At 41.9% G+C, this 17606-nt stretch overlaps 1 protein-coding gene across 1 annotated transcript in view; it reads right to left on the reverse strand.

Moving 5' to 3' along the window:
• Positions 1-16820, reverse strand: part of LOC139409658 (uncharacterized) — a 28521-nt gene extending 11701 nt beyond the window's left edge. The window contains exons 1-4 of the mRNA XM_071155076.1: positions 16783-16820; positions 6119-6512; positions 5594-5654; positions 1956-2264 (exon numbers count right to left, since the gene is read on the reverse strand). Coding sequence (XP_071011177.1) covers positions 1956-2264; positions 5594-5654; positions 6119-6512; positions 16783-16820 — 802 coding nt within the window. The remainder of the gene's footprint in view (positions 1-1955; positions 2265-5593; positions 5655-6118; positions 6513-16782) is intronic.
• Between the last annotated feature and the right edge of the window lie 786 nt (positions 16821-17606).

A 17606-nucleotide genomic window follows, 5' to 3' on the forward strand; every position in this document is an offset into this window, starting at 1 on the left:
TCCATTAAAAAATCAGCCGTTTCCAACTACAATAGTCATTAACAAAGTCTACACTGCATTTCTGATCAAAATGCTGTTATTTAAAAAAAAAAAAAAGTGCTTTTCTTTCCAAAACAAAGAAATTTCTAAGTGACCCCAAAATGTTGGACATTAAGTGTGTGTACACACATACACCTTAGCCAAAAATATTTTGTGTATGTAAACCTCAGACTTCAACTGTATACACACACATATGTATGTATGTGTGTATATATATATACACACATACATGTATGTATGTGTATATATATATATACATGTATGTGTGTATACAGTTGAAGTCGGAAGTTTACATACACCTTAGACAAATATATTTAAACTCAGTTTCACAATTCCTGTATTTAATCCTAGTAAAAATTCCCTGTCTAAGGTCAGTTAGGATCACCACTGAAATGTCAGAATAATAGTAGAGTGAATTATTTATTTCAGCTTTTATTTTTTCCCATCATATTCCCAGTGGGTCAGAAGTTTACATACACTCAATTAGTATTTGGTAGCATTGCCTTTAAATTGTTTAACTTGGGTCAAACGTTTTGGGTAGCCTTCCACAAGCTTCCCACAATAAGTTGGGTGAATTCTGGCCCATTCCTTCTGACAGAGATGGTGTAACTGAGTCAGGTTTGTAGGCCTCCTTGCTCGCACATGCTTTTTCAATTCTGCCCACACATTTTCTATATGATTGAGGTCAACCTTTACTTTGCTGTCCTTAAGCTATTTTGCCACAACTTTGGAAGTATACTTGGGGTCATTGTCCATTTAGAAGACCAATTTGCAACCAAACTTTAACTTCCTGACTGATGTCCGGAGATGTTGCTTCAATATAACCACAATTTTCCTCCCTCATGAAGCCATCTATTTTGTGAAGTGCACCAGCCCCTCCTGCAGCAAAGCACCCCCACAACATGATTCTGCCACCCCCGTGCTTCATGGTTGGGATGGTGTTCTTCGGCTTGCAAGCTTCCCCCTTTTTCCTCCAAACATAATGATGGTCATTATGGTCAACAAGTTATAATTTTGTTTCATCAGACCAGAGGACATTTCTCCAAAAAGTACGATCTTTGTCCCCATGTGCAGTTGCAAACTGTAGTCTGGCTTTTTTATGGCAGTTTTGGAGCCGTAGCTTCTTCCTTGCTGAGCGGCCTTTCAGGTTGTCGATATAGGACTCGTTTTACTGTGGATATAGATACTTTTGTACCCGTTTCCTCCAGCATCTTCACAAGGTCCCTTGCTGCTGTTCTGGGATTGATTTGCACTTTTCACACCAAAGTACGTTCATCTCTAGGAGACAGAACGTGTCTCCTTCCTGAGCGGTATGACTGCGTGGTCCAATGGTGTTTATACTTGCGTACGATTGCTTGTACAGATGAACGTGGTACCTTCAGGCGTTTGGAAATTGCTCCCAAGGATAAACCAGACTTGTGGAGGTCTATACTTTTTAGGCCTTGAAATACATCCACAGGTACACCTCCAATTGACTCAAATTATGTCAATTAGCCTATCAGAAGCTTCTAAAGCCATGACATCATTTTATGGAATTTTCCAAGCTGTTAAAAGGCACAGTCAACTTAGTGTATGTAAACTTCTGACCCAATGGAATTGTGATACAGTTAATTAATCTGTCTGTAAACAGATGTTGGAAAAATGACTTGTGTCATGGACAAAGTAGATGTCCTAACCGACTTGCCAAAACTATAGTTTGTTAACAAGAAATTTGTGGAGTGGTTGAAAAACGAGTTTCAAGAACTCCAACCTAAGTGTACGTAAACTTCTGACTTCAACGGTATATAATCCATAATCCATCCAAAACATTAAACTTTGCTCCTTTTTTAAATGACTTAATAAAATGTAGCAGGGAGGCATGCACACACATTTCAGCGTGGCGCCTTCTAATCTTTAGTGCGTCAACTTCAACTCACCCAGACCATGGAGAGGTGACAGGTCCTGTTTGGCGACAGCAGCAGTCATCCCTCTTGCCAGCTGGCCCACCTGGATCCTGAGCAGAGCCAGGCTGTTGCCATGTGTGGTGCCCTGCTCACAGAGCTGCTCCATCCTCCTCTCCACCACCTCCAGACGCTGGCACAGGGAGCCGAGGGAGCCCGTCAGCAGCCGCTTCATCTCTGCCTGGTGGGCTTCCAGGCAGCGCTTCAGGGTCCCCAGCTGCTCTCCCGTGGGGCCAGCCGGGGGAGTAGGATCAGAGGGGCACACCTGAGGAGGGGAGGTAGGCTCTGTGCACAGAACACAGTCACAGATAGGGTGAGTTGGAACTGGGGAGGTTGATTGTCAGGTTTGGGCAGCTAAAGGAGACCTTTTCATAATTTCACCCGATCACTTCTCCTCGCGTTTCAGTCTGATCATTTAGATTGCTGCTGCCTCCTGTTAGCCTACTACTATGATAAATCAATTGGTGAGGAACATATATAGCCCTTGGTTCTCCCCAGACCTGACTGCCCTTAACACAAAAACATCCTATGGCGTTCTGCATTAGCATCGAACATCCCCCGTGATATGCAGCTTTTCAGGGAAGCTAGAAACCATTATACACAGGCAGTTAGAAAAGCCAAGGCTAGCTTTTTCAAGCAGAAATTTGCTTCCTGCAACACTAACTCAAAAAAGTTCTGGGACACTGTAAAGTCCATGGAGAATAAGAACACCTCCTCCCAGCTGCCCACTGCACTGAAGATAGGAAACACTGTCACCACTGATAAATCCACTATAATTGAGAATTTCAATAAGCATTTTTCTACGGGTGGCCACAGCAACTTGCCCAAGCCTTCCCCATTTCTCCTTCTCCCAAATCCAGTCAGCTGATGTTCTGAAAGCGCTGCAAAATCTGGACCCCTACAAATCAGCCGGGCTAGACAATCTGGACCCTTTCTAAAATGATCTGCCAAAATTGTTGCCACCCCTATTACTAGCCTGTTCAACCTCTCTTTCGTGTCATCTGAGATTCCCAAAGATTGGAAAGCAGCTACGGTCATCCCCCTCCTCAAAGGGGGGGACACTTGACCCAAACTGCTACAGACCTATATCTATCCTACCCTGCCTTTCTAAGGTCTTTGAAAGCCAAGTCAACAAACAGATTACCGACCATTTCGAATCTCACCATACCCTCTCTGCTATGCAATCTGGTTTCAGAGCTGGTCATGGGTGCACCTCAGCCACACTCAAGGTCCTTAAAGATATCTTAACCGCCATCGATAAGAAACATTACTGTGCAGCCGTATTCATTGATCTGGCCAAGGCTTTCGACTTTGTCAATCACCACATTGGCAGACTCGACAGCCTTGGTTTCTCAAATGATTGCCTCGCCTGGTTCACCAACTACTTCTCTGATAGAGTTCAGTGTGTCAAATCGGAGGGTCTGCTGTCCGGACCTCTGGCAGTCCCTATAGGGGTGCCACAGGGTTCAATTCTTGGACCGACTCTCTTCTCTGTATACATCAATGATGTCGCTCTTGCTGCTGGTGAGTCTCTGATCCACGTCTACGCAGACGACACCATTCTGTATACTTCTGGCCCTTCTTTAGACACTGTGTTAACAACCATCCAGACAAGCTTCAATGCCATACAACAATCCTTCCGTGGCCTCCAATTGCTCTTAAATACAAGTAAAACTAAATGCATGCTCTTCAACCGATCGCTGCCTGCACCTGCCCGCCTGTCCAACATCACTACTCTGGACGGCTCTGACTTAGAATACGTGGACAACTACAAATACCTAGGTGTCTGGTTAGACTGTAAACTCTCCTTCCAGACCCACATCAAACATCTCCAATCCAAAGTTAAATCTAGAATTGGCTTCCTATTTCACAACAAAGCATCCTTCACTCATGCTGCCAAACATACCCTTGTAAAACTGACCATCCTACCAATCCTCGAATTCGGCGATGTCATTCACAAAATAGCCTCCAATACCCTACTCAACAAATTGGATGCAGTCTATCACAGTGCCATCTGTTTTGTCACCAAAGCCCCATATACTACCCACCATTGCGACCTGTACCCTCTAGTCGGCTGGCCCTTGCTACATATTCGTCGCCAGACCCACTGGCTCCAGGTCATCTATAAATCTATGCTAGGTAAAGCTCCACCTTCTCAGCTCACTGGTCACGATAACAACACCCACCCGTAGCACGCGCTCCAGCAGGTATATCTCACTAGTCATCCCCAAAGCCAACACCTCCTTTGGCCGCCTTTCCTTCCAGTTTTCTGCTGCCAATGACTGGAACGAACTACAAAAATCTCTGAAACTGGAAACACTTATCTCCCTCACTAGCTTTAAGCACCAGCTGTCAGAGCAGCTCACATATTACTGCACCTGTACATAGCCCACCTATAATTTAGCCCAAACAACTACCTTTTTCCCTACTGTATTTATTTTATTTATTTATTTAGCTCCTTTGCACCCCATTATTTTTATTTCTACCTAGCACATTCTTCCACTGCAAATCTACCATTCCAGTGTTTTACTTGCTATATTGTATTTACTTTGCCACCATGACCTTTTTTTTCCTTTACCTCCCTGATCTCACCTCATTTGCTCACATCGTATATAGACTTGTTTCTACTGTATTATTGACTGTATGTTTGTTTTACTCCATGTGTAACTCTGTGTCATTGTGTGTGTCGAACTGCTTTGCTTTATCTTGGCCAAGTCGCAATTGTAAATGAGAACTTGTTCTCAACTTGCCTACCTGGTTAAATAAAGGTGAAAAAAAAAGATATGAAAAATAGCCTATCTAACAAGCGGTGAATGGGTAGGTAAATATAAAATGGCAAAGCGCATTATCTTTATATATTTTTTACCACTTTTTCTCCCAAATTTTGTGGTATCCAATTGGTAGTTACAGTCTTGTCTCATCGCTGCAACTCCCGTATGGACTCGGGAGAGGCGAAGGTCGAGAGCCTACGTCCTCCGAAACACAACCCAACCAAGCCGCACTGCTTATTGACACAATGCCCATTTAACCCGGAAGCCAGCCGCACCAACGTGTTGGAGGAAACAGCATGCACAGCGCCCGGCCCACCACAGAAGTTGCCGTAAGTGAGCCATGGGACAAAGACATCCCTGACGGACAAACCTTCCTCTAACCCGGACGACGCTGTGCCAATTGTGCGCCGCCTCATGGGTCTCCCGGTCACGGCCGGCTGCAACAGAGCCTGGACTCGAACAAAGAATCTCGACTGGCAAAGCTAGTACTGCGATGCTGGGCCTCAGACCACTGCACCACTCGGGAGGCCCCGAGGCGCATTCTTACTGAGTGACTGCAAATGTGTCTGCCCGCTGCAAGTTAAGGACAGACAGTCAGACACACACCTTCGAGCGCTACGCCTAATATGAAGTTTTTTTGGTCTTTAAACTTGTAGACTGATAAGTACATGTTGACAAAATAACTAGGCATATTACAACACTTCCGTGTTTTCTGAACATGAGTATCTTCCGATCCAATTCGGCTATCAACTGTCAATTTACAGATATGATCACGAGCATGGCCAGGTTGGCACCCCCTTAGTTTCTATGCACAACAAACTGATAACAACAATTGTACATTACCTAGTTGTTTTGGATGAACCCAGACATTGCCTTTGTTGCCGGTTCTTTGGGTGCCTTGGACCTGAAAATGACCACGCACAAATTTACACACGATCCAATACACAGACATTGGATACACATGCAGAAACATAAGCATACTCTAAGACAGGGTTCCCCAACCGGCGGCCCAAGTTTTATTTGGCCCTTTACGTTTTTTTGGGGGGTATTTTTATTGTTGGACATAAGACTGTAAAAACATTAGGAAATCAGCTCCAAGTGGCTTCAATTTAATAAATATGTTGCCAAGTATTCCCACGCATAATATAGACACACGTGATCATACACAAACGTAAACCAGGTTTGAAATGATTATGTTTTAGTCAAACATATATGTTAGGTCCAACAGATTGCGGTTAATTTGCAGTCTAAAAAGGATTTGTAATTATTTTACGGCCGCCCCCACTCACAAAAAATAATAATAAAATAGTCCTACGGCTGAATCTAGTTGATGATCGCTGCACTAAGAACACCACACACATTCCCCACCTGGTCTGACACTTGTGTCTCTGTTCTTCTGAAATCGGAAGAGCCTGCAGTCCCATAGACAGGACCTCTCAAACTGGAGACTGAACCCAAAGCCCTCTGCCTGTGCTCTGCCGGAGTCTGTCTCTCTCTCACACCAGAGTCCATCCCAAGACTACCATCTCCATCTCTGCTCTCTGCTGGTCTGTGAGACATAGTCACAGTCACCAGAGGTCCTCCATCCTCCGCAGCATTCCTCTGGTCCTTGCTAGTCTCTCTGCACCCTGTGGCCAGTTGTTCATGGTACAGCTGGGAGAGAGAAGGGCATGGACCCACCGACGTGGAGCCGGGGAGCTGCTGACCACCTCTTGGATCAGCCGAAACAGATGACAACATCATCACACATGGGCTGAAGGGCCTGCGGAGCAGAGAGGGGACAAGAGGGGTTCCTGGGTCAGATTCCGGTTCAGATAATTGTATTGCCAATACAACATGGTTGATTAACCAAGAGATGCCCAGTGATTGAATATAACACCTTATGATAGCTGGATAATCAACTACATTTAATAAAACAAATCTAAATTTTAAAAAATCTCTAAAATAAACATATTTCAATCTAATTATGGCATGCAACCTTGAGGCGAATACCAAATAATTTCTCTATTATTACCCAGCAGTGTGATACATTTAGTTAATCTAGCCATCATTACCTAACCCCACGCATAATCCCCGACTGCTGCAACAAGTAAACTGCCTCGCTACACGCACAAGCTAGCTTTGTGGTTTGACAGATCGAATCTACTACTAGCATGACCAAAACAGACACCAAACATAATAGCGAGTCTATTGAAGAAAAAAAACACTGATCAAGCGTAAATCAAAATCACTCACTCACTGCCTGCCTGGATTCCCAATACTCTCTACAATAACACGACTGTCTACATCTTTTATACTATCGCATAATGTAGCTAGCCACTGCGATCAAAACGTCGAAGGGCCCGTGTAACCACGAGTCGCGCTTTGTTGAAGCATTTTAGACGGTAGGTTTAGACAATTGTGATAACATACCTCGACCAGAGCTCTGCGCCCACTGTGGATATGTGGCTTTACCAAACTCGCCACAAGACGTGCCCTACAAACTCCTAGATAAAATTCCAATTTGCTGTTCCATCCAGACGTCCCGTACTAATGATTTCTATCTCAACTGCGCTTCCGGTGGAAAGCGGCTCTTGATGGGAAGGCGAAAAGGCAGTTTAGCATTACATTTCAGAACCTAGCTACTTTATAAGCCAGTATACAGAGATTGCAAGATGTCTCTTTAAAATCTAGCTAACCGTATATTTGCAAAATAGTTATACGCTAACTGCCAATGTTTTTTTTTGCAAGAAATACAGATTTGTTTACGAACAAATAAATAAATGAATCTCGCTCTCGGATCAGGGCGAGACAATTGGCCGGATTGGATCGTAGCCTACTTCCTTTTGAAGGACTCAGCCATTGGCGCAGACCAGCCGGGTGTAGCACTCTTCTCCTCCCATTGGTGCATCGATGAGAAACTGCATTATGGGTTACCAAAATAATGTACAGTATAGGCCTTGTTTGCATGACGTAATATTTACTATATATTCGTTTTAGACAAATCACATACACAAAACCAGTCTTTTTTTTAATTTCCTCAGTAGTGCTGTCATATTGGGGTCCATATCAATAAGATTATAAAATATTTTTATTTGGTCCCCAACAACAACAACAAAAAAATGTAGAACTGGCAAAGGGACAGGGTTCCGGTCTTGATGCACGGTTTCGAATACTCCTACAGTTTTGCTTCGGTACTGCACTTTAACTGACGGCCGGCCCTGAAATACAATTTCCAATGGTAATGGAGGCTCCTCAGAGGAGGAATGAAATAAAAATTGTAAAATATTGAAAAAGTTATACTTTTTAGATAAAACTATACTAAATATATGAATGTCACCAAATAACTGATTAAAACACATTGTTTTGCAATGTAGGTCTACAGTAGCCTCAACAGCACTCTGGGTACATTGACTTAAATCCAAAATCTAGGAGGCTCATGGTTCTCACCCCCTTCCATAGATGTACACGGTAATTATGGCAACTTCCCGGAGGACGTCCTCCAACCTATCAGAACTCTTGCAGCATGAACTGACATGTTGTCCACTCAATCAAAGGATCAGAGAATTACAGAAAGTACAGAAAGCATTAACTACAGCTAGCTAACACTGCAGTGCATAAAATGTGGTGAGTAGTTGACTCAAAGAGAGAGAAAGAAAATAGTTGAAAAGTTTTGAACAAATACATTTCTTCAAATATTATGGCAGAGCAAGAGAGAGAGAAAGCTAGCTATATTTCCTTGTGTTTTTTTCACTTTCACTTACATTGCTAGCAAATGCAGCTAGCCAACGTTAGTTTAGCACTCGGCTCAAACAGAGAGGGATAGTATGTTAGCTAGCTGACTGTGTCTATCCAACACTGGAACTCTTCCAAGTCAAGGTATTCATTTATTTCCACCGGGTCCCGCCGGTGTATCTGCTAAAACTGCTTGCTGACTGTACACTGTACTGCATGATTGTGGCGGGTTTACTAATGCGTTAGTTCTATTAGCTATGTTTACTATGATGTTAGCTAATATGGTGACAACGATGTGGGCTATGTGTAGAGGTTAACGGTTATGATATGATGGTTTGGCTTGGAAAGGTTTTTTCGCCTGGTCACAGACAGTTGATGTGTTGTGCGCTGAAGTCTACAAACAAAGGGAAAATGTGAGAGCTAGATGTAGGCTAGAGTGTGGAAGGCGGTATTGAATGTGTGCTGTCTGTTACCTGATTACTCAAATTTATCTCGACCTGTACACAAACGTTGTAAACTTGGCTAAGGTTGTAGCAACCTCACGATGTGTATAGGGAAAATGTGAGTATCATATAGTAGCCTAAACCTATCGATGTTATATTGTTGTACAATATGCGTTACAATATGCTGTAATAGAAATAAGGCGATGCTCATAAAAAATTAAAAAATGTCCTTCCTAATCTTAAATGGTACCGACTGCCACTGATTTCCAAAAATGGCCACATATAGAGAAATCAGATTTGAAAATTCCTAATAAGAAACTTTAGGTACATATTGTATAAACACAAACTCACTTCCTTGACAACTTCCTTGACAAGAAACATGGACAACTTTGACAAAAGGCTATCAGAATATGTTCACAAATAAAAACATTCTTATGAGTTGGAACTCCTGGAAAGAATTTGGGGAGGTATTGGGCGCAGGAGGCCGGTGGCATCTTGATTGGGATGACGGGCTCAAAGTAATGGCTGGAATGGAATAAATGCAATGGTATTGAACACATAAAACACATGGTTTCCATGTGTTTGATGCTGGATGCTGAATTGGTGCACATTTAACAAATCTGATACAATAAAGTGGATATTTGTCAAATCTGTCATGATTGATGTATTGTAACAGGCCCACAATGGGGTTACTAAAATCAGATTTTGATATTTGGCTGTTTTTGCTGCATAACATTTAGAAGTTGTCCCTTTTCAGGTTTAGAAAAAGTGACTGCTAAATGCTAACTCCTGTTCGTATAAGCTGGTAGCATAGCTAGCATACAGAAATCGGTGGTGGTAGTCAAAGTAGTTTTCAATTGTAATGCAGTTGATTGAGAACGATGACATTAATATGTATTTAGTTGACATCCATACAAGCATTATACTCCGAATTTTTGCTCAATAGAGTGTGAAATACACATATAAACAATAGCCTAAATGTGGGCAAAGTTTTGCTGGGGGGCAAAGGGGAGATTCGGGATAGAGATTGAGGTTGGAAAATGGTGTAGCCTTTTTAATTTATGTTATCTTGGCTGAGCTACTAAGTAAAGCACCCGGAAACGGACTCCAACATTTTAGAAGAGGTAAGGTCTTGTCTTTCGTTTAGCCAGTTGCTTGTAATTACCTGGATGGCTATAGCGATTAACCCTGAATCACTACGAGTGGTGCAGTACAGTACAATTTATTGGATACAGTATGACAGCTCCTCAAAGCACAAGAAGTATGAGAAATGCGGACTCCTGCAGAGGCATTGCAGTAAATGCTTTACAGCCACTGCAGATGTTGATTGACCATGAAGAGTCTTTGAGGCGCATGGTATCGCCTTACAGAGCTCGATTTGGCATCTGCAAGCCTCCAGAGGCTCCACAATTGTCTCACACTCTCAGTATGGAGCCTCCGGACCCCATTTTCAGATCAAGCATAAATAGTTTTTTATCCTCCTTCTGCTATCCCTAGTCAATCCTATACATATAATGTATTGTGCTGCAAAAGTGAGTATAATTTCCTAAATAAATGTACTCCACTGTACAAAGGTTTTGTATCCCTACTTGAGTTGTGTTGGTGGTTCTACCACAGGGTAAGTAGTTCGTCAAGTGCAGTTTCCAAGGGCCACAGCTTGAAACTAGATGTAGGAAGACTTCCCCTGACAGTAGCCTCTCCACCACCAAGACCCTTGCAGTGCCTCCTCATGGAAAAACATATGGTTACTAGCTTACTTACGAATTACGCAAAACTACTTGTGATCTTGCAGTAGCAGTGGGTCTTAGAGGAGTAATGTGCATGCTCACTGGAATGTGGACACGCCCAACCACTGCCCCAACTATGGGTTAATAGCCAGTTAAAGAGCTCCAAGCATCAAAGGGTGGAGTAGCTAAAACGGCCAACAACAAATGTCAGGAGGATCTGTTCCCATTGTTCTAATCTGATGCTCCAAGACATGGGGAGATTGAGGCAAAAATGATGACAACTGTTGCCTTATAGTTTTCCAATTGTAGAAAATATACATTTGATTCTTTATTTGTGTTCTTATATCCATTGATATGTCTGGTTTCTATCAGTTATTCATAGAGTCATGTAGGTAATTAGTCCAGACTCATTAAAGAGTAGGGTTATTGTAAGTACACATGCTTTATAAGGAAATTATTTATCTGCACATTAACATAAAACTATGGTCAATAAATACAATGTCATCAAAGGTCTAGACTTGATTGTATCAATACTAATATGTTGGGGTGTGGATAAGGCAATGGAACTTAGATGTAAGAAGCATGCGTTGAGCAAGAAATTGGGTTTAGGTGCAAGTTTGCTGCCAAGCTGATGTGTGGCAGTAAATTGCTGTTTTGTTAATTTACAACGACATGATATTCAGAAGTTGTTACCCTGCATCTCATTTTTTGTTTTAATCTCTTTTAAGCCATTACTTCTTCAGGATTGGTGGGTCCCCCATGGACAGTTGAGCGAATGTAGGCTAATGCGATTAGAATGAGGTTGTACGTAAGTAACAAGAACATTTCCCAGGACATAGACATATCTGATATCTAACTGCACTGTCCAATTTACAGTAGCTATTACAGTGAAAGAATACCATGCTATTGTTTGAGTAGAGTGCACAGTTTTGAACTTGAAAAGTTATTAATAAACAAATTAGGCACATTTGGGCTGTCTTGATACAACATTTTGAACAGAAATGTAATGGTTCATTGGATCAGTCTAAATCGTTGCAGATACCCTGCTGCCATCTAGTGGTCAAAATCTAAATTGCACCTGGGCTGGAATAATACATTATGGCCTTTCTCTTGAATTTCAAAGATGATGGTCCAAAAAAAATACAAAAAAAGTTATTTTTTTCTTTGTCTTTTACCAGATCGAATGTGTTATATTCTCCAGGTTAGATTTGGGTATGTCATTTTGGGCGGAAATTTAAAAAAAGGGTCTGATCCTTCCACAGGGAGGAATACACCTTTTCCCTCAAGAGGGTTTATAGCAAGATAGAGGAAGTGTTTTTTGCAGCTGACTAGCTTCCTGCAGTGGTGGCCTATGTCCAGCCTCCACCAGAAAATCTTTCAGCAGCAGGTTCTGAAGGACACGTTTTCCTGCGCTGTATGCAGAGGTGAGTGATCTCTGACCTTCTCAATGACTGCCATAATGAAAGCAGTGTGTAGGTCATACTATAGTCTTTTGGAATTTGCGTTTAATTTAGCTGATAGTCCTTGCTCATCCAACAGGACGTGTTACACACAGGTTTTTCAGCATTAGAGACAAGGACAATAGAAAGTACAGTACTTTGCCCTCTGGGGAGCATAAGGCAGCAACAAGCACTTGCCATGCCTAATGGTCCTTGGCAACATTTTCAGCTTCCCCCCAGACAGGCTCTTGGTCTTCATTCCTTTGTGATTGAATCAGAACTAGGGGTTAAGGTTTAAAAATGACATCAAACACATGTTGTCCTGTCTAATTTGGTAGGGACAAATCATTCACTAAACGCTAAACCTGAACAAAATATTGTAATAATTAAGGTGGAAATTGAGCAAGTTGAGGAGACAACTGCTTGGAGTAACCCTGGATTCTAATCTGTAATGGTCAAAACATAATGATACAACAGTAGCTAAAATGAGGAGAGGTCTTTCCATAATAAAGCACGGTTCTGCCTTAACGCTATCAACAAGACAGGTCCTACAAGCCCTAGTAGAGAGATAGACTTCATTACTACTTGTATTTGTGAGAAGTATTGACATGTTGAATGCAGCGAGCGGTCGGTTTAAAATACTAGCACACAGCTCAGACACCCATGCATACCCCACAAGACATGCCACCAGAGGTCTCTTCACAGTCCCCCAGTCCAGAACAGACTATGGAAGTCACACAGTACTACATAGAGTCATGACTAAATGGAACTCTATTCCACATCAAGTAACTGATGCAAGCAGTAAAGTTAGACTTAAAAGTCAAATAAAAATACACCTTATGGAACAGCGGGGACTGTGTACGGACACACACACAATAACATACGCACTATACACACACACATGGATTTTGTTGTAGATATGTGGTAGTAGAGCAGTGGCCTGAGGGCACACAGTGTGTTTTGAAATCTGTTAATTGTTTATAACTGCCTTCATTTTGCTGGACCCCAGAAAGAGTAGCTGCATTTTGCTGGACCCCAGAAAGAGTAGCTGCTGCCTCTGCAGCAGCTAATGGGGAGTCGTAATAAATACAAAAGGCCAGTTGAAAGTAGGCTCAGCAAAGTATCCCACTCAGAAACCAGATCATAGACATAGCATTACTTTAATTTATCGTTTTATTCATACAAATCTATGGGGTGATAAGAGCCAAAGCAAAGTAGCTGTTACTGAAAGTATAACACTCAAGGATAAAGTTCTTAAAAGAAAAAGCATGGAAAATATATAAGACATGAAATTGTATTTTAGTCACACCAACTGACAACTGTTGCAATCGCCATATCAACAGAGTTGATTGAAATTTGTTTAGTGCAGCCAATACAAACAAAAAGACCGTAAAAACAGTGTCACAAAATAAAAGACAAAACCTCCATAAAAGCGTTCATTTTTGATGATCAAGGGCCTCTGTACATACTAGTGTAACCAGAACAGTATTGTCCTCACTAAAGTGACAGAGGAAGCTATTATCTAGACTATTGAGATTCAGCCACAGTGTGTCGTCAAGGTGAGGAGGTGTTGAAGGTGCCCCTCGGGGGTCGGCGGGAGGCGAAGGGAGATATGTCTTCGTGGGTGAACATGAAGGCGTCGCTCGGTTTTTGAAGTAACAGGAACTGCAAAGTCAGCCATCATACCGTAGATCACCGGGTGCGTCGCAGGTTCGAGGCATGCTCCACCTTCAACTCCTCCTGTAACACACAGGTCCTGTTGGAAACTTAGGGGTTAGTGGTTTAAGTGTAAGGGGCTAGGTGAGAGTAGGAGGTAATGGTTGTCCTCCCACACCAGACACCTCTTCTCAAACACTGGCTTATTATCACTCACCTCTGACACACCACCAGGTAAAAAAGGGGAACATTCCTAAGTGTGTGTGTATGTATGTATTTGGGACACGAGAGCTCACATGCACTTGGCCAGGTGCCTAAACAGGATATGTCATCACACAGGGAGGAAGATGGCAGGAGCAGTGTGTCACATGTTCCCCTTGTGTAGGCCAGGTTACTGTAAAAGCACTGTGACAACTGCTGATGTAAAAAGAAAAAGGCCAAATATAGACTTTTGATTGACTGATTGTATAAGTAGATGTCCACTTACCCATCATGTGGGAAGTAGCAGTGCCAACACTGCCAAGTGGCTGGGATGTCCTCCACTGAGTCCACTGTCCTCTCTACCCCAAACAACTCCACCATCTGCACCCCAGCTCCCTATGACCAGTTTGACGCATTGGCCCACCAGACTAATCACACAGTTGGGTGGAAGTGTCTGGAAATTAAATCAAAACAACTGAGAGCACATAGAACAGTGAACACACTTACCTAGCACAAAAAAAAAGAGTAGGGCAGAGTGACTAAAACAACTGACACATGGAAGTTGAGATGAGTGTGTCCTGGCAAAAAAAATCTGGCAGCTGCTTCTGATTAAATTCAATTTTCACAGAACAGCTTGTTGCAATTTCGATGAGGCTCTCTTGTTCAGATATCAGTAAGTGGACTGGAGGCAGAGCATGAAAGGGATAACGAATCCAGTTGTTTGTGTCATCCGTTTCGGAAAAGTTCCTGCATAAATGTGCATCCACCTCAGGTGCTTCGCTATATCACATTTGACATTGTCCGTAAGCTTGAGTTCATTTGCACACAAAAAAAGAAAAGACCTGTGTTGTCCTTGTTAATGCAGACAGAGAAGAGCTCCAACTTCTTAATCATAGCCACAATTTTGTCCAGCACATTGAATATAGTTGCGGAGAGTCCCTGTAATCCTAGATTCAGATCATTCAGGCGAGAAAAAAATTATCACCCAGATAGGCCAGTCGTGCGTGATGACGAGTTTCTCACAAGCAGTCAGACAAGTGAAAATGATGGTCAGTAAAGAAAACTTTAGGCTCATCTCTAAAAAAAAGTGTCAATAATTTGCCCCTTGATAACCAGCACACATTGTACATTGTAAAAGCATTATATGGTCGCTGCCCATATCATTGCATAGTGCAGAAAATACACAAGAGTTCAGGGGCTGTCACGCCCTGACCTGAGTATTCTTTGTTTTCTTTATATATTTTGGTTAGGTCAGGGTGTGACGAGAGTGATGTGTGTTTTGTCTCATCTAGGTTTTTTTTTACTGTCTAGGGATTTTGTAGGTTTATGGGGTTGTTTACCATCTAGGTGTTTATGTAGGTCTATGGTTGCCTAGATTGGTTCTCAATTAGAGGCAGGTGTTTATCGTTGTCTCTGTTTGGGAACCATATTTAGGCGGTCATCTTCTTTGGGTATTTGGTGGGTTATTGTCTATGTTATGTTGCACGTTAGCACATTGTTTCATTAGCAGTCACGTTCGTCTTATCGTTTTGTTGAAGTTTTCTTCCTGTTCTTCCTGCAATAAAGAAGAATGTATTCTAACCACGCTACCACCGTTACCACCGTTACCACTCCACTACGTCTCCCTGTAAAGGCTTTTGCGCCATTAGTACAGATACCAACATGCGCAGCAGCTGCGTTTGGCTACATTTGAACCGTTAGTGGAATTCCTGCGAGAGAGTAATGGTTAATGTGATTGGATGTTAATTATTTGACTAGGCTACTTGTATTTGACATTGTGTGGTTATTTCACTGAACACCAGCATCAGCATCTCACTGGTCATCCCCAAAGCCAACACCTCCTTTGGCTGCCTTTCCTTTCAGTTCTCTGCTGCCAATGACTGGAACGAATTTCAAAAATCGCTGAAGCTGGAGACTTATATTTCCCTCACTAACTTTAAACATCAGCTATCTGAGCAGCTAACCGATCGCTGCAGCTATACCTAGGCCACCTGTAAATAGTAATCTACCTACCTTGTTTCCATACTGTTTTTATTTACTTTTCTGCTCTTTTGCACACCAGTATTTCTACTTGCATATCATCTGCACATCTATCACTCCAGTGTTAATTTGCTCAATTGTAATTACTTCGCTACTATGGCCTATTTATTGCCTTACCTCCTCACGCCATTTGCACACACTGTATATAGACTTTTTCTATTGTGTTATTGACTGTACGCTTGTTTATTCCATGTGCAACTCTGTGTTGTTGATTGTGTCGCACTGCTTTGCTTTATCTTGGCCAGGTTCCAGTTGTAAATGAGAACTTGTTCTCAACTAGCCTACCTGGTTAAATAAAGGTGAAATTTAAAAATACATTTAAAAAATATGGTTTAATTTTATTAAGGGCAGTGAAACTAAGCTACTCAGGCGAGAAAAAAACCTCACCCAAATGTATAGCCCTGTTGGAAAATATAAATGGACTGTTTGAAAATGTGAAGCAAAAAAGTTTTTTTTTTTTTTTTTTAAGTTTATTTTTTATTTGGGTACCCCTGTTTGGGAATACCTGCTCTAGTATATACGAAGCCATACCATGCAAGGCAATGAATGGCAGTGCCTGCCTGTACATGTGTAGTGTCATCGTCAACCAAACCAGCGTCAATCTCATGCAGTGGTGCAGGTGTAGTAGTGGCCATATGTAATATGCCCACCTATTGCTCTACAGATATACTCACGAACTACCATTGAGAATGATTGAACAATTGAACGATCCATTGTACTTCCTTAAATCTCTGCCATTATTAGGTGGAGGGAATTACCACCTACATATACCATACAGAGTAGACAATTGTTGATAATTAATTCATACTCACCTGATGGCAGAGAAAGGGTCATGGTCAAAACTCGGCATATCAAGCCGTGTTAGTTGGGGCTGGATAGTCTTGAACGATCTTTGTAACCTACCATAGACAGACATGCATACATACACAAGCACACTCACCTGTTTGGTATGATAGCTAGCTAGTTTTAGCTCAATGCTTGTTGGCTTTTAATATAATCTCCCTGTCTTGTCTGTAAAGCCACCAATAATTGAAGGCAGCTAACTAACAAACGTCAATTATTGGTGACTTTAATTTATAACTAACCTGCGAAAGATAGCTATCTGGATATGTTCAGGTAATATCAGTAACACAGCCTTTACTTTGAAAACAACTAGCGACGTAATCATGTTGCAGCCCCTCCTCTCTATGCCCACACCATCTCTGTTCAATCTTGTGAACGAATTAATTACTGCGGTCGAAATAATTATCCGTCTTGGTTGTATAAATTCGGAAATTGATTGAACGAACAGTACACGGATGACATTTGAACAAAGAAATATAAAACGATCATGAGAATATATCATGGGTAGCCATGGAAAAAGTCATTTATCAATAAACCTTGCCATTTACACTATAACGTGTAAAAGTTAACGTGAGTATAATAACTGTATAATAGATTAGAATATAATAACTGTTCCCTGAGATTCTTTCAAGCTGCAATAGAACATTTATGCAAAGTCAACCAGGGAGGAAGGTTACCCTCCTCTTCCTTCTACGATACGGCAGACTGCAAAAAGAATGTTGTAAACATAATGTGCAGAATAGTTCACTATCACGAACGAGGTGGAGTGAGTAATTCCACATTCACATGCTAG

This window comes from Oncorhynchus clarkii, chromosome 5 (genome assembly GCF_045791955.1).
Source record: "Oncorhynchus clarkii lewisi isolate Uvic-CL-2024 chromosome 5, UVic_Ocla_1.0, whole genome shotgun sequence".
NCBI lineage: Eukaryota > Metazoa > Chordata > Actinopteri > Salmoniformes > Salmonidae > Oncorhynchus > Oncorhynchus clarkii.